Below are 25,214 nucleotides of genomic sequence, written 5' to 3'. Positions count from 1 at the left end.
ATTTTTGACTAAAACTAAAACCTTTCTTTTTTTAAAGATTTGTTTTTGGGCTTCTATGCCTTTATTAATAGGACAGTAGACTGACAGGAAATGGGGGGAGAGATGGGGAGGGACACGCAGCAAAAGTCATACGGATCGGGAATCGAACCGGCGACGCCGCCAGGCATCCATGCCTATGTGGCAATGCCATAAGTGGTATGTGCCTGGACCAGTAGGCCAGCAGGCACCCCATAACTAAAACTTTTCAGATGATAGCCGGGGACCCAGTACCTCAAAATGGGAGAGGACCTGTGATGTTCTGCCGTAATTTTTATTTCTGTTTTATCTATTAGTTTGGTCATTGATAAGATCCACAGAATGAGAGGCCTGCTCTGCCGGAAACCTCGTGAAAAAAACGTATGGCCATTTGTATATTCACTGTCCCATTGACTCCACTACACAGGAAAATAAATATATATAAACAAAGAAAACACATGCTTTAAGTAGCATGTGAGGGGTCAAACTGGGGGGTTTTCATGATTCTGAATCCAATGCAAGCATTTGTTTAGCATGAAAAACATTCCTTGGGCTAGAAAACGGACCAACAAAACTGTGAAAAGTGATGACTCATCACTTTTCACAGTTTTGTTGGTCCGTTTGACCCCTCACATGCTAGGGTTAACTGTACTTAAAGCAGATTTTTTTCTTTATATATATATATATATATATATATATATATATATATATATATATATATATATATATCAGAGGTCGCGCTAGGATTTTTAACAGCCGGTCACCGTGACCGGCATGATAAAAATGTACCGGACATCTGAAGAAAATACCGGACATTTTAAATTACAAGCAGGTGCACAAAAAGCCAATAGCAACAGTTAAAGTATTACTATGCAGTGAGTAGTACTCACTGCATAGTTGGGACTGAAAACGAATTGAATGGAAAAAGTAGGCTAAAAAAAAAAAAAAAAAAAAAAAACGCTTCAATCTTGCATACAGGAATTAATTATATTGGACTAATCGCGCAGGCTGTCTGCATGTGGCACACTGCTTTCACAACAAGTTCTTTCTGTTGCATCATCTTTGACGCCAACAGTACAACCATGTCTTGACTTAAGAATATTGAAAAATAGCAATTGCTTCATAAGGTTGATGGATTCATTGCTGGCCAGATGAATACTCACTGTCGAGTGGTGACACAGACAGACAGTGCGTCCGTGCGCATGTTATGCAACTTGGGAGAGTTGAAAAGGCTCTTCCTACTGTCTCCACTCCATCTCCTCATAAAGAACTTATGGGTTGATTGCTGACCGTGCGTGCATTTCTTAATTCCCATGGCTTTACATGCAGTGAGTCGCAAACTGACACTGAAAAGAGCGAGCGAGCGAGAGAGAGAGAGAGAGAGAGAAAGAGAGCGGGCGGGCGAGCGAGCGAGCACGCGAGAGAGAGAGGGCGGGCGAGCGAGCGAGTGAGTGAGAGAGAGAGAGAGAGAGAGAGAGAGAGAGAGAGAGAGAGAGAGAGAGAGAGAGAGAGAGAGAGAGAGAGAGAGAGAGAGAGAGAGAGAGGCAGCCTGCGCAGACAGCGATAATAATAAATGACCATTGGTTTTTCAATCGGTCAGAATGTCCAGGAGTAATTTTATTTTCCGTCTTGGCCATAAAAAATCGGTCAAAACCGGAAATTACCGGTCTAACACAATCTGTGATATATATATATATATATATATATATATATATATATATATATATATATGTTACAGCATGTTTGGGTAACTCAGGACGTTCATTGTAAGAGCGCTTGTTTCGTTCACCACACACTAATCACCACCAGATGGCGACGACAGCCCATAGACAGCCATTCACTAGTGCAGGCGCTGACGTCACTCGTTTGCGACTCCCTTTCTTTATTTACTAGCCTAGCTGGGCGGTGTTTAGCCATTAGCTTAGCCATTAGCTTAGCCATTAGCTTACTATGAGCGTTTATCTTGGGCTTGCCCAGGCCTTACGGCCTGGGCATAAATATAACGATTGCATTCACCACGGCTTCGTAACTCGCGCGGCGCTCCGCCGGCCGCGCGGCCCTGGCCCGCTCTTCGCGGCCACTCGCGCCTGCGGCGCTCGGGGGCGAAGAGCAGGACCAAGGTCCGCTGGCCTTCGCGCCGCTTGCAATGTCGTGGACAATCGATGGGCTCCGCCTGGAGGACGTTGTTGTGGGCGACCGCTTGTTCCGCCCCGTGCGGCACCGCGAGTGCTCCGTTTCTCGGCCGTCCTGTTTCTCTAACATCCGGTGACATATATATATATATATATATATATATATATATATATATATATATTTCTTTTCCTGTGGAGTCAATGGGACTGTGAATATACAAATGGCCATAACCTTTTATGTTTCCGTCAGAGCAGGCCTGTCATTCTGTGTACCTTAATGACCAAACTAATAGATAAAACAGAAATAAAAAGTGCGGCAGAACATCACAGGTTCAACCCTATTCCTTGAGCTTTTGGGCATGTGGGTCCCCGACTATGACTAAAAAGACTGTATTCAAAACACTATGACTAAGATTCGAAAAATATATATGCTGTCAAAATTAACACTGGATGGAGGGATAGATGGACAGACAGACAGACAGACAGACAGACAGACTCACCAGGCGAGCTCTGGGGAGAGGAGAGAGCGTATCCTGGATGGAGTAAGGCATGAGGAGGCACGTACGACATCACTTCCTCCTCAAACAAGCTGTGGAAAAAAACACAAGCAAACATGACACATAGACATAGACCAGGGGTCTTCAACGTTTTCAGGCCAAGGACCCCTTAGTTGAGAAAGAGATGAAGCAGGGACCCCAACTACCTTCTCATAGATTCTATATAGTTTCATTGTTTGACAGCACAATCAGTGTATTTTGGATTCATGTCAATTTGTGTTTTCAGATATTAACCACTTGAACTGTCAATACTTAATAAACTTGACCTTTCTGTACTTGATCTGCTATTTTTGGCTAAAGTTCTCAGAAATATGGAAGCTAGGGTTCAAGTGGTTCATATAAAAAAGGAGAAAAAAAAGATTTCTATCACTCAAAGATTTGGAGGACCCCCTGCAGTAACTCTGGGGACCCCCTAGGGGTCCCGGACCCCCTGTTGAAGACCCCTGACATACACTCAAAACATACAATAACATACTTTTGCACCCACTAGATTAATAGTGCGGCTTTTTAAATCTGTTGTATCCCCGTTGGTATCTTTGTAATACACTGTGATATTTGATATATTTGTGTTGTTTTCATGTCTTGGACCCCAGGAAGACTAGTTAAAGGGGGCGTGACACCGGCCGAAATTTAACATTATGATACAGTAAGTCACGTGGTGTTTCTTCAAACAGTCTGAAAAGGAGGCGGGGCCGTATCAGTTAGTAGTGAATGTATACTTCGTCCGTCGTGCGGTGCCGCGCAATGTATACTTCGTCCGTTGTGCCGTGCTGCGCACAATGTGATGTTGTTGTTAGCGTGTAGCAGCGCCGCACCGCAAGGCTATTTTGGAGAGCTATTGTGTGTGTACACACACACACAGGCTACACACACAGAGTGTATGAGCCACGGACCTCAGTCCTCCGAGACAGCAGGACATATGTCTGCTAAAAGGGCTCAAAGCTGCCGAGGAGGAGGAGATCGCTGGACGCTCGTTCTAAGCTTGCTCCGGTGTTTCCCCCAGTGCGCCTAGAGTTTAGAAACTCGCCTCCCTACCTCCAGTTCAGCCAATCACAAGCTTAAAAAATTAGTGCGGGCGCGGTTTTCCCCCAGTGCGCCTAGAATTTAGAAACTCGCGTCCCGGCCAGGTCCTCCAGTCAGGTTTAGCGGAAGACACAGCAGGGTATGGCCGACAAAACCGTCCCTTAGACGGGGAGAAGCGTGTTGACCCTCGTAACAAATCTCTGACACCTTTTTTGAAGAAGACATGTACTTTTTTACCGGTCTAATGGTGAATGGTGTATAATTTTTACCCCTAGAACTGATAGTTTTAAAGTTGGTTTAGAAAGTCGGAAACATGCCTCGGACAGCTTTTTTTGGGGCAGTTTCAAAAGATAATGATATGGATACTCGACTCCGCGAGTCTCCGCCCCTCCCCCCATATTAGCCCAATCAAATTAATGTATTGCCGTTACTGTACAGAAAGTACTACTTTCAGTACAGTAACTACAATAAATTAATTTGATTGGGTAATTTAACATGGGGGTACATGACATCATTAAAAAAATTGGCTAATTTGATAGCCATAATTAGCTGTTTTGGCCATGTCATGCCCACTTTAAGTAGAGCCCGACCGATGCCATATTTTTTGACCGATGCCGATGTTTGCCGATGATGAGTGCTAGACCACCGATTGCCGATGTTTAACCGATGTTTTTTTAATAATATAAAATAATAAGAAATGTTTTCCTTTTTTTACCAATGGTCCGGGGACCACCAGTGGTCCTTGAGGGGTTTCCAGGTGGTCCCCAGCAAAATGATGGAGATTTGGTAACCAAATGGACCCTTTATAAGATCTTTAAGTCATGAGTGCAAAATGAAACCCAATGGATCCTTACAGGCAACGACAATATATTCTAAGTTTTGGGTCTGAGTGGCTAAAAGTCATCAAATGGTGGTCTAATATTACTTATAAAAACTACCGATACATCGGAGAGATAATGACCGATGTCCGATACCGACATCGGGGGCCAAAAACGACCGCTCTAAGGCGTCAGCTAATGGGGATCCGTTTAAATAAACGAATACAAACAACACCTGAGAAATGCACACGCACGCACACACGCATGCACACGTACTGACACAGCTCACCTCAGTAGCATGACCAAATCAGCATCACTGGAGAGACGCGCCAGTCCAGAGACACCCTCAGTGCGAATAAATGATACTTTCTCCCTGAAACACACACGCACGCACACACACACACACACACACACACACACACACACACACACACACACACACACACACACACACACACACACACACACACACACACACACACACACACACACACACACACACACAGTCAGGGGTTATCTGAGGAGATCCATTAGGATTAAAGGTTAACTGTGTGTTTAAGATGACTGATGGTGATGGGAATAGAGCTGGTAATAGAGTACAAGGACAGCGAGAGGAGAGGGGGAAGGGCAGACAGACGGTAACAGACAGACATTTAGAGACAGACAGACAGGCAGGCAGGCAGGCAGGAAGGCAGGCGATGGAAACAGCTTTTTGTGTTGGCCTTTTAGACTAGCTTTTTTTAACTGTACTGCCATACTGTTTTCAAACTTCAAACTTAATTAATCAATCAATCGATCAATCAAAAGGACAGGCAGACAGACAGACAGACAGACAGACAGACAGACAGACAGACAGACAGACAGACAGGTACTTCAGGGCGTGGTTCCTGATGAGCTCAGGCTGTTTCTCCTGTAGGATGTCAAAGATGTTGGGTTGCCGTAGAAACGCCACTATCTTGTCATTATAGGCTGGAGAAGACACAGAGATGAATACAAAAAATCAATGTGTGGAGTGTGTGCGTGTGTGTGTTTGTGTGACACATTGTGAGCTTGTAGATTGGCTAATTTCACTATCTTTGAAGAGTTTTTATATTGACGACTGACAGTGCTTAAAACGGGCAGTCGGGCACAGACTTGTACTTGCATGTATGAAATGTTGACTAAGACTACAAATAACGAATTATTCTCTGACTATGATTTTATTTAGTTTTAGTCAGATTTGTAAACACACTATACAGTTTCAGTTTTTTTGTAGAGCCTTGTTTAATTTTTTTTTATTATTATGTTTTTTATTAACCCTTTACCGTCCGAAATAGAATGGTGGTTGGTAGATTAGCCGTGAAATTTCTATTATTGTATTGTGATCTGAGACATAATATTATGTTTATAAACATGAGCCCGCCGCCCCTCCTTCTTGGACAGCGCCGTTGTTTTTTCTTTTTTTTTTTTTTTCCAGGTCATTAGCTCACCGTGATTTTCTCGATCTCCGTTGGGATAGAATGGTGGTTTTGGCCGAGCATCGATCTCCCCGTGCGTTTCGCGTACGTGATCCGCGCGCATAACGATCCATGCATATAGTCCAGGAGTGACTGAACAGTCGATGTGTCCACTTTGGATAGCCTAGCACCTAGCACTCCAGCTCTGCTAGAGTTAACGTCCAAACAACAAGTGGGTAGGAGGAAGGAAGGCTGAAGAAGGAGAGGCCATGAGAGTCACTTCTGTTTCATGTCAGAGCAGCCACGAGCCACCGATGGACGAGCGGTGACTAGGGAAGGTTAGACGATCGCCGATTTTCGGATCAAAATCATTTATTCCGGTTTTAATGACAAAGTCCGGGAAAGTACGGCGCGGCTGAGACTCCTTGCTGGGATGTGCGATATACTACGGTTTTAACATTAAGGGGCTCCCCGTGGCTTACAAAGTGTTAAAAGGTTTTCGTCAATTCTAGTTTTGGTTATTTCATTAGTTGCAGTGATGTGTGTGTGCATGCCACTCACCCACAGGTACCAGGTCCTGGTACTGGTTTCGGGTGGATCCGCTGAATGTGCTGGAGGGGCGGGGCACGGGAGGGGTAGTCTGCCGAGAGTCATCAACCACCTGCAACACAAGGGGGCGCTAGTGGTCAGGCGGAAATCCCGGTCAAAGCTGCTCTCAGAGCAGCTTAAATTATATGCATAGAACAATGTTACATTGCTGCTCTGGAGGCGCTTTGTCAATGCTGCTATCAGAGCAGCATTGAAGATTAACCACTTGAACGAGGCTAAAAGTTTACTTTTTTCCCCCACAAGAACAGATTATCTTTATTAAAGGTATATTCAGTGATTGTATTTCATTCAAATAAAAATATAATTGGTACATTTTCCAATCATTCTCCTCACTAGAATGTGTGCTGCTGACCATATAAGGACTTCCACCATGGCCCGTGTTACGAGCATAGCTAGATTCGGTTTTCAGAGGTGGCCAGCCAGTCCTCGACCAATCAGGGTAGAGTATGGCTGTAGTTATGTTATGATGTTTAGTTATGATGGTCAAAATAAAGGTTTTGAGAACCACAGTCGCTCTGAATTAAGAACGTCTGCTAAATGCCTAGATTGTAAACTACTGAACTTGTAAAATGCCACAGTCTCGTAGTAAATCAGTATCATACATATCCTGAAGCTGGAGATGTAGGCCTACGGATATTCAGTGATTGGATCTAATGATCAAACCGAGAACATATAATGGTGTAAAAAATCTTTAAAAAGCTAAACATTTCCACGCTGTAAGGCCAGTAAGAGACAAGATGACCCCCGGCCACTTTCATTATCACTGAATACACCTTTCAAGTCGATTAAAGTAATGCATTAAATCAATCGATCAGGGTTCCCTCACACTTTTACCAATGCAAAACTTGTCCATAACTTTTCCAAAGTATTTTACTCCATTTCCAGGCATTTGGTGGGCAATCTAGCAAGACCCCAGCCTCAGCAGTGGGGTCATGTATACTAAAATAATGGTACGATACTGGTGTGTGTTCTTCTCACCTCCCCTGCGCTGTGGCTGCGCTGGCGGCTGAGGTGTTGGCGGTGAGCCAGGAGGCCGGTGGAGCGTGAACTCTGGAGGGGCAGGCGGGGGTCGATGAAGGTGGTGGAGCGACAGTTGTGATCCACAAAAAAAGGCTGTGGAGCATAGTAATCAGGAAGCCACTGGGTTCTGTTCATAGTAAACAGGAAGCCACTATAGATTCTGTTCATAGTAATCAGGAAGCCACTATAGATTCTGTTCATAGTAATCAGGAAGCCACTGGGTTCTGTTCATAGTAATCAGGAAGCCACTCTGTTCATAGTAATCAGGAAGCCACTAGATTCTGTTCATAGTAATCAGGAAGCCACTCTGTTCATAGTAATCAGGAAGCCACTCTGTTCATAGTAATCAGGAAGCCACTAGATTCTGTTCATAGTAATCAGGAAGCCACTCTGTTCATAGTAATCAGGAAGCCACTAGGTTCTGTTCATAGTAATCAGGAAGCCACTGGGTTCTGTTCATAGTAATCAGGAAGCCACTAGATTCTGTTCATAGTAATCAGGAAGCCACTCTGTTCATAGTAATCAGGAAGCCACTAGATTCTGTTCATAGTAATCAGGAAGCCACTCTGTTCATAGTAATCAGGAAGCCACTAGGTTCTGTTCATAGTAATCAGGAAGCCACTAGATTCTGTTCATAGTAATCAGGAAGCCACTAGATTCTGTTCATAGTAATCAGGAAGCCACTAGGTTCTGTTCATAGTAATCAGGAAGCCACTAGGTTCTGTTCATAGTAATCAGGAAGCCACTGGATTCTGTTCATAGTAATCAGGAAGCCACTGGATTCTGTTCATAGTAATCAGGAAGCCACTGGATTCTGTTCATAGTAATCAGGAAGCTACTAGGTTCTGTTCATAGTAATCAGGAAGCCACTGGGTTCTGTTCATAGTAATCAGGAAGCCACTCTGTTCATAGTAATCAGGAAGCCACTAGATTCTGTTCATAGTAATCAGGAAGCCACTCTGTTCATAGTAATCAGGAAGCCACTGGGTTCTGTTCATAGTAATCAGGAAGCCACTAGATTCTGTTCATAGTAATCAGGAAGCCACTAGATTCTGTTCATAGTAATCAGGAAGCCACTCTGTTCATAGTAATCAGGAAGCCACTAGATTCTGTTCATAGTAATCAGGAAGCCACTAGATTCTGTTCATAGTAATCAGGAAGCCACTAGATTCTGTTCATAGTAATCAGGAAGCCACTAGATTCTGTTCATAGTAATCAGGAAGCCACTAGGTTCTGTTCATAGTAATCAGGAAGCCACTAGATTCTGTTCATAGTAATCAGGAAGCCACTAGGTTCTGTTCATAGTAATCAGGAAGCCACTAGATTCTGTTCATAGTAATCAGGAAGCCACTCTGTTCATAGTAATCAGGAAGCCACTAGATTCTGTTCATAGTAATCAGGAAGCCACTAGATTCTGTTCATAGTAATCAGGAAGCCACTAGATTCTGTTCATAGTAATCAGGAAGCCACTAGATTCTGTTCATAGTAATCAGGAAGCCACTAGGTTCTGTTCATAGTAATCAGGAAGCCACTAGGTTCTGTTCATAGTAATCAGGAAGCCACTAGGTTCTGTTCATAGTAATCAGGAAGCCACTAGATTCTGTTCATAGTAATCAGGAAGCCACTAGGTTCTGTTCATAGTAATCAGGAAGCCACTAGGTTCTGTTCATAGTAATCAGGAAGCCACTGGATTCTGTTCATAGTAATCAGGAAGCCACTGGATTCTGTTCATAGTAATCAGGAAGCCACTGGATTCTGTTCATAGTAATCAGGAAGCTACTAGGTTCTGTTCATAGTAATCAGGAAGCCACTGGATTCTGTTCATAGTAATCAGGAAGCCACTGGATTCTGTTCATAGTAATCAGGAAGCCACTAGGTTCTGTTCATAGTAATCAGGAAGCTACTAGGTTCTGTTCATAGTAATCAGGAAGTCACTGGATTCTGTTCATAGTAATCAGGAAGCCACTGGATTCTGTTCATAGTAATCAGGAAGCCACTAGGTTCTGTTCATAGTAATCAGGAAGCCACTGGATTATGTTCATAGTAATCAGGAAGTCACTGGATTCTGTTCATAGTAATCAGGAAGCCACTGGATTCTGTTCATAGTAATCAGGAAGCCACTGGATTCTGTTCATAGTAATCAGGAAGCTACTAGGTTCTGTTCATAGTAATCAGGAAGCCACTGGATTCTGTTCATAGTAATCAGGAAGCTACTAGGTTCTGTTCATAGTAATCAGGAAGCCACTAGGTTCTGTTCATAGTAATCAGGAAGCCTCTAGAAGTCTAGATTCTGTTCGTAGTAATCAATTTATAATTTAGGCATTTAGCAGATGCTTTTAATACAGAGCGATTTACAATAAGCAGGTAAATAAATTAATAAAATAAGCAAGATAATATGTCAGTACATCAACAACAATACAACAAATGCATAGGAAGCCACTGGATTCCATTCAGAGTAATCAGGAAGCCACTGGATTCTGTTAATCTCAGAACGGCATATATAATTTCGCATTTAGACTGAGATAATGTTGCCCTACTCCAATGTAGGCCTGTCACCATTATTACATAATCACCCAATCACAATTATTTGAGATGGTCACAATTATTTATTGCATAATGGTTGTAATCATTTCAGGGTTCCCACACATCTTTACCAATTAATTTCCAAAACTTTTCCAGAATATTTAACCCGATTTCCAGGACTATATAACAATAATTCAGCTCAATAACGAGTCGCTTACTCCTATGTGCAATATGCACATAGGTAGTGTATGCCAGTGGTTCTCAACATTTCCACGCCGTGACCCCCGAAATAATCATATTTGAACTGGGTAGAGGAATTTTGTAACGTTTTTATTATGAAAATAGCCGATCTACATGCTCACAACGCCTCGCAAGAGTCGCAACGCGAGGCGTTGTGAGCATGTAGATCGGCTATTTCTGCCACTAATATTTGACAATTTGGACAATGTTGAATTTGTCATTTCAGAGGTATTAACAAAATCAATAACCAAAGACAATGCATAGCTATTTTTTTCCAGGACCTTCCAGGACCCTTGATCAACAGGTGGGAACCCTGTCATTTCCACGTTAAAAATGCTCATATATTAAAAAACACCCTCAAAACGTGTCGCCTTTTGAGCTTGTAGACCATCTATTTACACACTTAAATTTAAATTAATGTTTATTTTTATATGTAAGTTATTTGTCATATCTTTCCAATGCAGCTTTAGTTTATGAAAACTAAAAGCCAAACAGAAATGTTATTTCTATTCACTATGTTCAACAACACACACACACACACACACACACACACACACACACACACACACACACACACACACACACACACACACACACACACACACACACACACACACACACACACACACACACACACACACACACACAACCCTACCTTCCCAGTGTGGTCGTGTTTCATCTCCCAGCCGCGGGGCAGCTCCAGCTGTTTGTTGGAGAACAGGTTGAGGAAGGTGACCAGGTCTCTGTTATGCTGGTAGCGCTCAAAGTGGTGGGCGTCGCGACGCACCTTGCTGATCATGTGCTTCAGGCAGGTGTTGCTCGTAAACATGCGGTAGGCACTCTGTATGAGGGGGCGGGGCAAGAGGACGAGGTCATCAGAAAGGGACGGGGCGACTGCGGATTAGCCTTTGCCTTCGTCACCTTCTTAAAATAAAATGAGCTTGTAGATCGTCTATTTTCAGCATGTACTGTAACCAAGTGTAAAATCAGGCATCCTGACTAACCCGTAGGAACCGCTCATGCAGCAAAAGTCATCAACCTTCCAGCCCAGCCTCCAATGCGTGAATCAAAACAGCATCCCGCTTCCAACAATGGAACAAGGGCAGAGCGCTTGTTTTCGGTGGAGATGACGGAGGCGCGCTGGCGTTATATTAGGATACAAACACAATCTGATCTAGCTATAACAACAATCATGACATAGGCTATTTATTATAATCACTAATTCACTATGAAGTGTCTTTAATTATAGTAAGTTAAGTTGTTCTGCCCACAACCTTATCAAACCAAAATGCCTAAACTACTATAACTATGATAATGGTTCTTGTAAGTCCCAATTATTAAGTAGAATACTTGACCTTATGAATATAGAATGTTTGTTTATAATGTGTTATGATTATTTCTTGTGTTATATGTTATGAAACATTGCATGTAGATCGGCTATTTTCAAAATGTCCGCCTCTTGCTTACTTAATATTTGACAGTTTGGCCAGTCCTGTCGAATATTCGACTATTCGAATACTTTGATGTTGAATAATTCGAATACTAAAAATCACTATTCGTGAATGCCCTAACTCACAGGGTTAGAATGCAGCACCGTGAAGAAATCTGGGCTGCACAGGAACTTGGCGCTTGGCGACTGAAGCAGCACGGAGAGACGGGAGCGTGATGTGAGACGTGACTCTCTGCGGAACTCTGCAATACACACGTGCACGCACGCACGCACGCGCGCACGCGCACACGCACACGCACACACACACACACACACACACACACACACACACACAGATTACAACACAGTACTGAATTTCCCCTCAGTGATCAATAATGTTCTATCTCATTTTATCTGGAGTGAGGGACGTAAAAAAAAAAATGCTGCCTCATCCACGAACAACCAAACCGTATAGGTTCCGGACGGAACCATGTTTATTTAATACCGGAGGACAAGGTCCCCCTATGGGATAACAGCGCCATCTGGCGCTGCAACAGAGTAAAACTCATAAGCTCCCGTACGAGAAATATCATTTGTCGGGAGGGCTGTCAATCACAAACGAGGGCACCGCCCCCGAGTGTATATAAGCCCTGTGGGCTATCATAACTTCCTCTAAAGCCGCACCTCTGCGCCCGCAACTAGCGAACCGAGGGGCTTTATTCGGGGGACCTTGTCCTCCGGTATTAAATAAACATGGTTCCGTCCGGAACCTATACGTTTATTGTCATACCTCCAGACAAGGTCCCCCAATGGGACTCATACACTCCCCGAGAAGCCATGAACCGACAAGATTGTCGTGCACACCGACCACACCCGGAAGGAGGTCCCGTCAACCGACGTGACCCCTTTCAGGACTGATCCGACCCAGACCCACAGGGCCTGGGCGTGTTCAGACAGAAAAAGACCCTGACAGACCGAGGCCTGCCTTATGCACTAAGGGCAGACACAGGTCCACCTTATAAAATTGCAGTAATATAAGGGAAAAACTCAGGGTCCCCCCCCCACGTATCCTAGAGACAGCAGCATGCTGTCTCAGGAAGGGGAGAGAGCCGCCCCACTACATAGTAGGAAGGGCAGCCGCACCCAGAACCGTATGTGCCATAGCAGAAGGCGCAACGTCCAGGTGATAGTAGGTCGCAAAGGTGGACGGCGAAGACCAATTCGCCGCTGCACAAATCTCCTCAATGGAGACACCTTTGGACAAAGCCCAAGAGGTAGACACACCCCTAGTACTGTGGGCCTTAAGTGCTTCCGGCACTTCAGACCCAGACCGGGTGTAAGCCAACCTAATTGCATCCACAAGCCATCTCGACAGAGTGGGCTTGGACAGCGCTTTCCGTTGACGGGCATTCATGACCACGAAAAGCTGAGAAGTAGACCTGCTGTCCACCGTCCTATCACAGTAGGCCTTCAGGGCCCTAACTGGACAAAGACAATGAAGACGCCTATCCTCCTCCGATGCAAACGGAGGAGGATGGAAAGCCGTCAAAACAACAGGTTCCTTCGGGACCACACGGTTCTTAGGAATAAAACTCAAATGAGGTTTAAGAAGAACCTTGGAGTCATTATTGAGAAACCTCATACAATCAGGGCTCACAGAGAGCGCATGAAGGTCGCTCACACGCTTAGCCGTAGACAAGGCAAGCAAAAGAGCTGTTTTGAAACTTAAATGTTTCAAAGAGGTCCTCCCAATCGGTTCAAAGGGTGCCTTGCAAAGGCCCTCAAGAACCACTTGTAGATCCCACACAGGAAACAAGGCTCTAGTCACAGGTCTCAAATGGTCAACACCATGCATGAACTGGACCACCTCAGGGATTTTAGAAAGGCCTTTACCTGCCACCCCCAGGTGGCAGGCATCAATAGCCGCTAAATAACCCCTCAGTGTAGAGAACGCCAGACCAAGGTCCAGGCGGTCCTGCAGGAAATCTAACACCCTCTGGGCCGAAGCTATATGAGCCACCACAGGTGGCTCCTGTAGCTCACACCAGTCCAAAAAGGCATTCCACCTTCCATCATACACAGCCCTAGTAGAGGGGGCTCTAGCACTCTGAATAGTGGCTACAACCGTCGGTGAGAAGCCTGCTGCGAGCAGGTTCTCCCTCTCACGGCCAAACCCACAGGTCTAGGCCCCGTGGGTCTGGATGGAAGATCTCATCCCCTGCCTGGCGCAGCAGATCCCTGTGCAAGGGAAGCCGCCAAGGGGGTCGAGAGAGCAGTGGGGGGATCAGAGACCTCCACACTCCCCTGGATGGTGTCACCAGAAGAACCTCCTGGTTGGAACATCTGATCCTCTCCAGAGTGGGAAGGATCAGTTCCAGGGGTGGAAACGCGTAGAGAAGACCTTGTGGCCATTCGTAAGCAAACGCGTCCGTCCCCAGAGGAGAAGGTCCCCTCACTGAGAAGTAAAGGGGACACTTCGCGTTCTCCTGGGAGGCAAAGAGATCGACTCGAGGTTGACCGAACCTGGAGAAAATCTGCCTCACCACCGCAGGGTGGAGAGACCAATCCTCGTAACGAGGCTCCCCCCTGGACAACAGATCGGCGCCGCCGTTCTGAAGGCCCGGGACATGGGAGGCTCTGATGGACCTCAACCGAGGCAAGCACCAGAGGGTCATCTCGCGCGCCAGCTGATCCAGCGTACGCGAGGAGAGGCCGCCCTGTTTGTTGAGATAATACAGGGCCGCCGTGTTGTCCGTCCTGACCAGGACATGGCAACCCCTGAGAAATGGTTCGAAATGCTTGAGCGCCAAGTAGATCGCCATTAACTCCAGATAGTTGATGTGGTACTCCAACATGGCCTGGGTCCACAGGCCCCTGGCTGAGCGCCCCTCGTGGGTGGCGCCCCACCCTGAGCGGCTGGCGTCTGTGGTGATCACCTTGCGTGACACCACTTCGCCCATGGAGACCCCACTTGTCAACAACGCCTGGTCCCTCCATGGGACCAGAGCGTCCACGCAGACCTGGCTGACTGTCACCTTCCTGTACCCTTGCAGGGAAGGAATCCTGAGCGCCAGTGACCACCGCTGGAAAGGTCTCATATGAAACCTGCCCAGACGCAGAAGTTGCACCGCTGACGCCATCAGCCCAGTCAACTTCATGCACTCCTTGTACCTGACCACCTGGTTCAGTCGGAAGGAGCCGAGACAAGTCAGAAACCTGTCCACCCTCTCCGGGGAGAGGCGAGCGGACATGGTGGCCGAGTCCAGAGATATTCCTATAAAGGAAATCTGCTGGGAGGGTGACAACATGCTTTTGCCAAAATTGACGTTGAAACCCAAGGCCTTCAGGTGTGACAACACCAGATTGGTATGGCGCGCCGCTTCTGAGCAGGAGGCGGCGGAAATCATCCAATCGTCTATGTAGTTCGCCAGCCTGACTCCCTGATGCCTCAGTGGAGCAATGGCTGCCTCGGTCACTTTCACGAAAACCCGAGGGCTCAGGGAAAGACCGAAAGGGAGGACCGTGTACTCGTACAGGCGCCCCTCGAAGGCGAACCGCAGGAACTTCCTGTGTGGGGGATAAATGAGGATGTGCTGATAAGCGTCCTTCAGATCCACTGAACAGTGGAAATCCCCCTGTCTCACTGATTTCATCAGTGACTCTGACGTCAGCATCCTGAATTTGAACTTTTTCAAGTGCTTGTTCAGAGCACGTAAGTCCATAATCGGACGCAGCCCCCCTCCTTTTTTCTGAACCAGAAAATAACGGCTCCAGAAGCCTAAACGGCTCTGGTCGCGTGATAACTCCACTATAGCGCCCTTGCGCAATAGTGAGTCTATCTCCTCCCTCAAGGCATCCGCTTTCAAGCCGCGGGCTCGAGTATAAATAACCTTGCTGGATAGGGAGGGTATTTTCGCGAACTGTAGTCTGTAGCCCCGTGTCACCGTCCGAAACACCCAGTGATTCGGATTGCAACGCTTCCATTGCTCTGCACACTGTGCTAACGTGTTGCTGAGCAACGGAGAAGCCTTGGGGTTGTACCGCCCGAGCGGGACTACTGGGCCGGGAGGGAGAGGTTCCGTATCCGGGCACGTATCCGTATCCGCTAGACGCCGGGCCGGAAGGCGCGGAGACACCGGCGGAAAGAGCGTTTCCGTTTCCGGTACGCTTATTTCCGCCTGGACTTCTCTACACTGGCTAAATTCATGCAAAATGGGGTCGTCTGTACTAAAGCAGGTGGGTTTGAAATAAACAGGCATTGTTTTATCAACACACTTTTTAATATAGGCACTGGAGGAGAGCACAGAGGAGGAATAAACATTGATTTCTTTGCATAAGAAAAATTGTTCATATTGTCCAAACGTCTGCGCTTGCAAGGGGGGGTCCCCTGAATTTTCAGGGGGACCCCGCCAGAGTCCAGTGTCACTTCCGCGGCGGCTTCCCACGGGCTTTGTGGGAGCTGGCCGGTATCCCGTGCCTGGGAGGGTGGCGGGATTGAGAGCGGGCCTGAGCCCCCGCTGCAGTGCGAGGGGGTCCCGCGGAGGAAGAAGAGGGGGTCCTAGGGGGATTGTTCTGTTTCCCCTGCTTGGAGGAAGAGCGCCCCCTGTCAGCCTGACCAGGGGCCTTGCTCCGTCCCTGTCTCTTTTCCTTTCTGGGTACCTGGGGGTCCGTCGTGGCCTCCAGGAGCTCCAGAGTGATCTTCTTATCCGCCACCTCCTGGCGGAGAAGCTCCAGTCCACCGCCCATGAGGGAGGTAGGGTGGCCGGGGAGGTCTTGCAGGACCTTCTCGGTCTCCTCTCCGGAACTGCCAGGACACTTTACCTTATCAAGCCACCTGGCACGTTCCGCCTGGATGCAGTAATCCATGCCGTGTCCAAGCCACTCGATTGCGTGGACATTCAGGTCCATCAGCATGCGCAGCGACTTGTCCATTTCCTCCACCATCACGTCAGGCACCTCCCGCATCTCGCTAAGGAGGCGCCTGGTGGAGAAAAGCAGCAGCTGGGTGGCGTTCATCGTCCTGGCTGCCAGCGCGGAGGCTCTGTAAGAGTTCCTAACCCTGGAAGACTGCTTGTCGTCAAAGGGGATGGCAAACCCAGGAGGCTTCTTCCCCACGGCCAGATTGAGGGGATTGCGGCCTCCAGGACCGGTCCGCTCATGAGCTGGCTTGAGGCTCCCGACAAGGGACTGCGCCATCAGCTTGTCCATGGGAGGGCACAAGGGGATTCCCGCCTTCTCTGCGTCGCGGCAATCGACCAGGAAGGGGAGCTTGGGGGGGTCCTTGTGTGTAGTCCAGGTTGAATGCAGGGCCTCTGCAAAGCCTGGGACCAGTGGGAGCTTTTCCATTCGAAGCGGGGGAGAGGAATCCACATCCTGGCCAAGGAGGGGAACTCTAGCCCGTGGTCCGAGTGGCGCGTCTCCGAGCGGCAGCTCCAGGCCACAACGGATGGTAGCACGTTCCAGCACCGAGAGCTCGTCCATGGGGATGGAGTCTGGGTCTTGTGCCGCTGCCCCTCTCGCCCCAGCCGGCATGGAAGGGGGGAGAGAGGCAGAAGGGGCTTGGGAGGACGCGGCGGAGGTGGAAGCCTCGGCATGAGGAACCACCCTGGCCGCGCCTCCGCCCTGTCCGGAGGGGAAAGGGGACTCGTCTTCCTCCGAGTACTCACCCTCCGTGTCCACCTCATCCATGTCGTAGTCCTCTAGCTCCGGTTCGTCTCCGTCGCTAGCATGCCAGGAGACGGGGCTAGGTGGCCGCATAGCCCGTAGCTGGGGGACGGAGAAAGAGAGAGGAATGTCACCGACGACTAGAGGGTGGAATTCTTTGGGGGGGACGGTCCAGGTTGCAGCTGGCGGTGGAGCAATGTGGGCGGTCTTGCATGTTCTCTTCTTGGGCACGGCACCAGTCGAGCCCGTCGGAGAAACAGCAGTGGTAACAGGGGCCGCAGACCCGCTAGCAACGGGGCTACCGAAGCTAGCTGAGGGCGAGGCCGCTGGAGGCCTAACCACGTGGCGAGAAGCAGCGCTGTGGCGTGCAGCGCTGTCCGGCACACGAGGAGAGGTGTCTGGGAGGGATCCGGCGGAGACCGTGGTGTGAAGGCCGTAACCAGCGCCAGCGATCTCACAGCGGGCCTCGAGGGCTGGAACATCATACTGGAGGCAGTCAGTACAGTTCACCCCCGTGGCCGGGGCCGGAGGGGACAGAGAGGCCAAGGCGTGTCCTACCCCCATGCAGACAATGCAGAACGGATGAGTATCTTCATTGGCGATGAGGCCTTTGCAGCTGGGAAGGCCGCACTTCTTCGGTACCCTAGCTAGCAGGTTGCTAACTGTGGGCCGACGAGCTGCCATCGTGAGCTAACCGAAGCTAAGCGAAGCTAAGCTAGGGCAGGGAGACACGTGGCAGAACGTACAGAGAAGAAGTAAAAGACTCAAAGCGAAAGTGAAGAAAAAGACCGAACTGTAGGAAGAATAGAAGTAGAAACGTACGGGAGATAATCTATAAAGGCCAGTGGCCGACTTCCTAGCCGTCGCTTAGGCTAAACTTTACAGAATTATAACTTATATGGCTGAGTTCGCGACACTCTAGTTGCAGGTAAGCAGAGGTGCGGAAGAGGAAGTTATGATAGCCCACAGGGCTTATATACACTCGGGGGCGGTGCCCTCGTTTGTGATTGACAGCCCTCCCGACAAATGATATTTCTCGTACGGGAGCTTATGAGTTTTACTCTGTTGCAGCGCCAGATGGCGCTGTTATCCCATAGGGGGACCTTGTCTGGAGGTATGACAATAAACAACATACTACTAATACTACTACCTTGATATGTTTTTACGTTTTACTTCACTAAAAAAATGGATACGCCCTCATACAATATATGCATGTCACCATGACTCAAAAAACCCGATATGCCAATATATAGTATATATGGAGATCCGGTTGTCCACAGCCACAGATCGGACCGATATGCCCATACATGGTTATATGCATATATGGGACCGACTCTGCGCGTCAGCGGCAACGACTCGAGGGAGTGCGGTGCCCGTCGTCAAGTAGTTCGGAGCTGCCATTTTAACCAATATGTCCATATATACTGTATAGGTCCGAACCTCTAGTTAGTTATAAAAAAACTAAACACAAACGGAACTTTGGGCAGTGCTAAACGCTCCTACATCTGGCTTTTTGTGTGTATGAGCACGTAACTCCATATATGGAGATGACCAACAGAACGGCGCAGGAGATATGCTCAAGTGTCTTGTTTAAAGCTATACTGTGTAAGTTGCTCAACTAGTGGTCAGTAGCTCTATAGCAAACCGCGGTCGCGTCCGCATCTTTCGTCCGTTTTTGCGGACCGGGCCTCACACCCCCGCGTCTGCCTCCACCTCGCCGAGATCTATCTTTAGAGGGGTCCCTGGTTCCTGTGCGTTCAGGCATTCCGGAGAAACGGACTCCTTCACCCATGCTTCACCCGAGTATAGAGACACACGGGCGCCTACAAATATGGCCGCCCTATTGTGATAGCGACCCCACTTCAAGATGCGCTGTGATTGGCCCGGCAGTGTATAACCCTCGCTGTAATTGGCCGGTAGTGTATGATGACGTAATTTTTCCGCGAAAACCGGGGCCCGGTCAGGATCATAGAAAACATATAAAGAGAAGGCTTCAGAAGCTGAAAATAACAGAGTGGGTGTTCTAAAACTTTAGCGATTTAACAGTTAGGACAATTTTAAGATTTGTTTTATAAAAAAAGTGACATGGTATAACTTTAATATGCGGCGCTCACTTTGCACGTGTGCGATTTTTTATTTTATTCAACCACTTAAAAGCATATTCAAACATTTTCAAAGATAGCTGACCTATACTGACATGCCCCCAAAAATACAGGCTGAAAGTGGTTAAAAACCAGGACACATTGGCTGCATAATTGCAAGTTACCAAAAGATTTAACCCAAAAAAGTCCAATAATGACCGATATATAGATCGATATATGGGTCGGTCTCTACAATGCAGGGGTTCTCAAACTTTTTTGTCTCAGGGCACCCCATAAATATTTTTTTAATCCGAGGCACCCCTACATTAGAATTTACACTCCCAGCACCTTATATTTATAGCATATCGTCGTTGTCGGGTGGAAACCTTGTATTTATCATCTATAAAATGTACTAAACTAGTGAAAACAGCAGATCTACAAGCACACAACGCCTCACATCGCGAGGCGTTGTGTGCTTGTAGATCCAAAACCGTTCGTTTTGTATTTATCATCTCTAAAATGTACTAAACCGCGAGGCGTTGTGGTCTTGTAGATCGGCTGTTTTCACTAGTTTTGTGCGACAGTCTTGTATGATGAAGCAGGGCTTTGCTTTACCAAAAGACGTACTACACATTTGAAACTTGGAGATACGAGGTTTCTGCCCGACAGTGACGATATTTTAGCGAATATGTTGCGAGGAAAACGTTGAGATAACAGCCATTTGGTTTAGAACTGACTGAAAACAACTTTGTACTTCAAGTTTAAAATGATACTAAATATCTTTTCAAGTGTCCAAATAAATTATCTCGCGGCACCCCTGGACTGCCGTCATGGCACCCCCAGGGTGCCCCGTCACCCACTTTGAAAACCCCTGCTACAATGCACAGTAGTCATTTTGAAGAAAACACTGCGTCATCCTATTTTGACACTATTTGGCACAGCATGAGACAAAATATCTGACCAGGGATGGCATGGGGCAGCAGGTCAGCATCTGGGTCAGGAAGCAGGTCCACAGGGTTCTCCTCGGTGCGTTCACTGTTAGTTATGGTTCTCCTGATACTCTGGTACCTGAAGAGAAAAGCATTTGAGACATTTACATGGGAGCTGCACAGCAATATCCCCAGTGTTAACCCATTTAGGCCTAAAATTATTGGATGCTTTAACTATTAAAAAAATAGCAGATATACAAGCTCACAGCGCGGCACCGAGTGCCGCGCTGCGAGCTTGTAGATCTGCTATTTTTTTGGAAAAGTTGTGAGAACGTGTGCAAATCTTTGAATATATGTCTTTTTTAAAGCGAACGTTTGTAACTCAAATTTTGCTTCTGGGGGGTCCCTGGAACTAAATATTTTGAGATGGGGATCCGTGGCCAAATACATATCATTTTGGGGGTCCTTCACATGAAAAGGTTTGAGAACCACTGACATAGTAGTCTCTCAAGAACAGGCCAACTGAGCTCCAGTTAAGTGAAAAGGACCATTTCTTTGACGATGGCTCTAGCCAGATTGCTGTCATAGAAACATAGGGTTTTTCAAAAAACCTTAGAAGGATTCAAAAGACACTTATAGAATCGGGTCAAAATTCTAATTTTCACGTTTTTTCAAAAATAGCAGATCTACAAGCTCGCAGTGCGGCACTCAGTGCCGCACTGTGAGCTTGTATATCTGCTATTTTTCAATAGTTAAAGCATAAAATAATAATACACAATAATGTGTACCCGTTCTGTAACTATTTACAGTCTCTAGAGCTCAGGTATTACAAGCAACACCATGTTTCATACTCACACTAGTATTCTCATTTACACCCTGGCCCAATGAGCTATGCTGTAAATAGCCAATCTGCTAGCTCACAACGCTCACAAGCTTGTAGATCTGCTATTTTCAGAGCGCAACACCCGAGCGCCACCAAACTTGTCTTTAAGGTTCTACTGGATCTCTTCTCCACTAGTCCTGACCTAACATTTGTTTTTCACCCGATGTCAATTATCTAATCTATCTATAAATGCGACAAATCTCTGTCTGTTTGTTTGTAATCCGCGTATCTCGAGAACCGTTCGTCCCACCGGCTTCAGATTCGGCACGCGCGTTCCCCGCCGCGGCACGGAGTGCAGTGCCGGGCCTCGACTCGACCCGACTCGCGGTTTTCCGAAACCGGCGCGAAATGTTCGGAATCTCCTTATGCGGAGCTGATTGTTGACATCAGGCTGTTCCGGAGGAAATCGGCGCAAGCGCTGACTCATTGTGACATCACTTCATAAAAGGCTCTGACATCACGAACGCCACATGAGTCAACAAAAAATCTCTGTGAATGTGTATGTATGTATGTGAATCTCAAGAACCGTTCTTCCCACCGGCACGCGCGTTCTCCAGATATGGGCATAAAATGAATCCCCGTCGACCCGACCCGGCGCACGTTTTTTTCGAACCGGCGCAAAACGTTCGGAATCTCCTTATGCGGAGCTGATTGTTGACATCAGGCTGTTCCGGAGGAAATCTGCACAAGCGCTGACTCATTGTGACATCACTTCATAAAAGGCTCTGACATCACGTACGCCACATGAGTCAACAAAAAATCTCTGTGAATGTGTATGTATGTATGTGAATCTCGAGAACCGTTCTTCCCACCGGCACGTGCGTTCTCCAGATATGGGCATAAAATGAATCCCCGAATGCGGAGCTGATGTCTGACATCAGAGTTTTCCGTAACCGGTACTGTGTGTGCAGAGATCTCCATATATGCAAAGGCTAACAGATGGTCAAAACGGGTCCTATGACAACAGGTATATTGGGGTTTGCATTAAAGGGTGGGGCATTCATGGGGTCCGCTCCAAAAAAGAAAATAAAAGAGACAAAGACAAACATAAGACAAGCGACAAAGCGTGGGACTGGGAGGATGACTTGAATGATGCAGATTTAAGCAGGCTGTGTATTCTGCTTAAAGAAGAAACAAACAAAAAGCGACAGAGATCTCATATATGGGCATAAAATGGACGCAGATAAACAAATATTTCCATATATGGGCATATGGGCATAACATGGACCCAGAACTATATCTGCAGTGATCTCCATATATGGACATAAAATGGACGCCAACAGACAGACAGCTACAGATATCTCCATATATGGGCATAAATGGACACAGGCAAACAGATCAAAACGGGTCAAAACGGGTCCTATGACAACAGGTATAATGGGGTTTGCATTAAAGGGCGGGGCATTCATTCCCTATTTACATCGTTCCCGAGTTGGCCAGGTCGCCGACTAGACGCTGGGCCGCCCGAAGGGCGGCCCAGCTTCTAGTGTAATGTAATCCTGGACGCTGCCAACCTGGGGAGACAACGGACTGACCTCATGCTTCCTTCTATGCATGATGAGTCCAAGACGCTTCTTTTCACCTGACAGGGTGAGGGTTGCCCCGGTTGGACGCAGCGCATGGAAGGAACACGTTATACCAACCAGTTCCTTTCCTCTCCATCCGGCGCCCTGGCTGGCCAGGGGGAGGCAGTATAGAGACCAGGATTACTGCATGTATTTTGTGAGGGTCCCTACCCTAGGACAGGGGTTTTCAAAGTGGGTGACGGGGCACCCTGGGGTGCTGCGACGGTAGTCCAGGGGTGCCGCGAGATAATTTGATAATATTTGGTATTTATGATACTAAATGATATTTAGTATCATTTTAAACTTGAAGTACTGTTATTTTCAGTCAGTTCTAACCAAAATGGCTATTATCTCAACGTTTTCCTCGCAACATAATCACTAAAATATCGTCACTGTCGGGCAGAAACCTTGTATCTCCAAGTTTCAAATGTGTACATCTTTTGCTAAAGCAAAGCCCTACTTCATCATACAAGACTGCGAGGCGTTGTGTGCTTGTAGATCTGCTGTTTTCACTAGTTTAGTTAATTTTATAGATGATAAATACAAAACGAACGGTTTTGGACATACAAGATTTCCACCCGACAACGACGATATGCTAATAAATATAAGGTGCTGGGAGTGAAAATTATAATGTAGGGGTGCCTCCGATTAAAACAAATATTCAGGGGGTGCCCTGAGACAAAAAAGTTTGGGAACCCCTGCCCTAGGAGACACGGGGAGAACATGCAAACTCCCCACAGAGGAGAGAACACGCGGAGGAGAGAACACGGCCGCAGCGCCTCCAGCGAGAATCGAACCCAGGACCTTCTAGCTGTGAGGTGACAGCGCTACCGACTGTGCTGCCATGCCCCCAGTCTATTTTATTTTACAAAATTGTTTTAGTCATGATAGCTTAGCTTTTATTTCGATTTTATTTTGTTGTTGTTTTTTTGTGACCCCCAAAATGATATGTATTCGGCCACGGACCCCCATCTCAAAATATTTAGTTCAAAGGACCCCCCACCCCCAGAAGCAGATTTTGAGTTACAAATGTTCGTTTAAAAATACATATATTCAAAGATTTGCACACATTTTCACGACTTTTTTCGAAAAATAGTACTTCAAGCTTGCAGCGCGGCACTCGGTGCCGCACTGAGAGCTTGTATATCTGCATAGCTAAAGTATAAAATAATCAAGGCCCCTTCCACATTCCACGCTCTAGTAACTCAGTCCCACTTCCCCCCCTTGTGACGCCCCTGAGTGAGACCAGCCATCTCTGCCATGTAGGGGGGGGGGGGCTACAGTACCTGCGGTTGAGCTGCTCCATCTGCTGTATGGAGCTGGAGCGGGTGAGGCCCTGGGGGGCTGGGGGCCCCGTGGGACGCTGCCAGGTGGTGGTCCTGTTCACGTGGTCCACGAAGAAGATGCGCCCGTGGCTGTCGATACGAGCCTCCCAGTCTGTGGGACATAGAGGAACAGACATAAAAGTTCAGGAGGATGATCAGCTCTTTCATTGCCAAACACGAGAAATCGTGTCATTTTGTCCTACAGTACAGGTCCACGTTGCCAAAGACGAGATTCTCATCATTATTGTGGGCTCGCCTGAAAGGCGTGATCAGTATGTTATCTTCATTATTTATAGAGCGAGTTCCGTCGCGTGAGTTCCGTCGCAGGCAGTACAAAGGCAGGGCCCTTAGCCACTGAGGTGCGTAAAATCTGGGAGTGGTGGTACTGGTAGCTGGAGTATTGGTTGAGCTTCAAATGACAGTTAGCACACTGCAGAATATAGTACGAGCGAGCCCACACTGTTTCGTAGGAACAGTATCTCTAGTTATTATTATTATTTTTTGCATTGTTCACAAGGTAGCGATCAGCCCCATCTGTTGTAGGGGAGGCAATGGCTGAATGGTTAGGGAGCCTGCCTGGGGAACCAGAGCCCCTGGTTGTCCCTAGCCTAGTAAACTGACTCCTAGGCAGGAGGAGTCTGGTTTACGAGGCTAGGTTGTCCCAGGTTCGATTCCAGGCCAGGCCAGCAATGTCGATGTGTGTCCCTGAGCAAGACTCTTAACCCCTAATTGCTCACGCGCTCCACGCGCTCCTTGCGGTTAGCAGATCAGCTAGGTTGGGCTAAAAATACAGAATTTCCCTCGCAGGAGAAGTAGGTAACTATTTATTTATTTATTTTTGTGCTTCCGGGTTTTTTTCAACAATGCAATACAATTGTGTAGCCAATGTATCCTGAAATACTTTCAACCTGGTGTCCCTATTTTGGGCATGTCATTAAGATTTACAAAAATCTTCAATTAAAAAA

The 25,214-nt window shown here is 47.1% G+C and overlaps 1 protein-coding gene across 1 annotated transcript in view; it reads right to left on the bottom strand.

The window, feature by feature from the left end:
- Positions 1-25,214, bottom strand: part of hecw2a (HECT, C2 and WW domain containing E3 ubiquitin protein ligase 2a) — a gene marked incomplete at its 5' end in the record, with an annotated part of 88,634 nt that overhangs the window by 25,650 nt on the left and 37,770 nt on the right. Inside the window, 9 exons of the mRNA XM_080752892.1 lie at positions 2,648-2,736; positions 4,835-4,918; positions 5,418-5,514; positions 6,543-6,642; positions 7,569-7,703; positions 11,029-11,214; positions 11,950-12,065; positions 20,509-20,615; positions 24,211-24,361. Coding sequence (XP_080609018.1) covers positions 2,648-2,736; positions 4,835-4,918; positions 5,418-5,514; positions 6,543-6,642; positions 7,569-7,703; positions 11,029-11,214; positions 11,950-12,065; positions 20,509-20,615; positions 24,211-24,361 — 1,065 coding nt within the window. The remainder of the gene's footprint in view (positions 1-2,647; positions 2,737-4,834; positions 4,919-5,417; positions 5,515-6,542; positions 6,643-7,568; positions 7,704-11,028; positions 11,215-11,949; positions 12,066-20,508; positions 20,616-24,210; positions 24,362-25,214) is intronic.

Source organism: Nannobrachium achirus, assembly GCF_963921795.1.
Source record: "Nannobrachium achirus genome assembly, chromosome: 22".
NCBI classification, from domain to species: domain Eukaryota; kingdom Metazoa; phylum Chordata; class Actinopteri; order Myctophiformes; family Myctophidae; genus Nannobrachium; species Nannobrachium achirus.
Note: the sequence above shows the minus strand (reverse complement) of the source record. Positions and strands in the feature narration are given on the sequence as shown.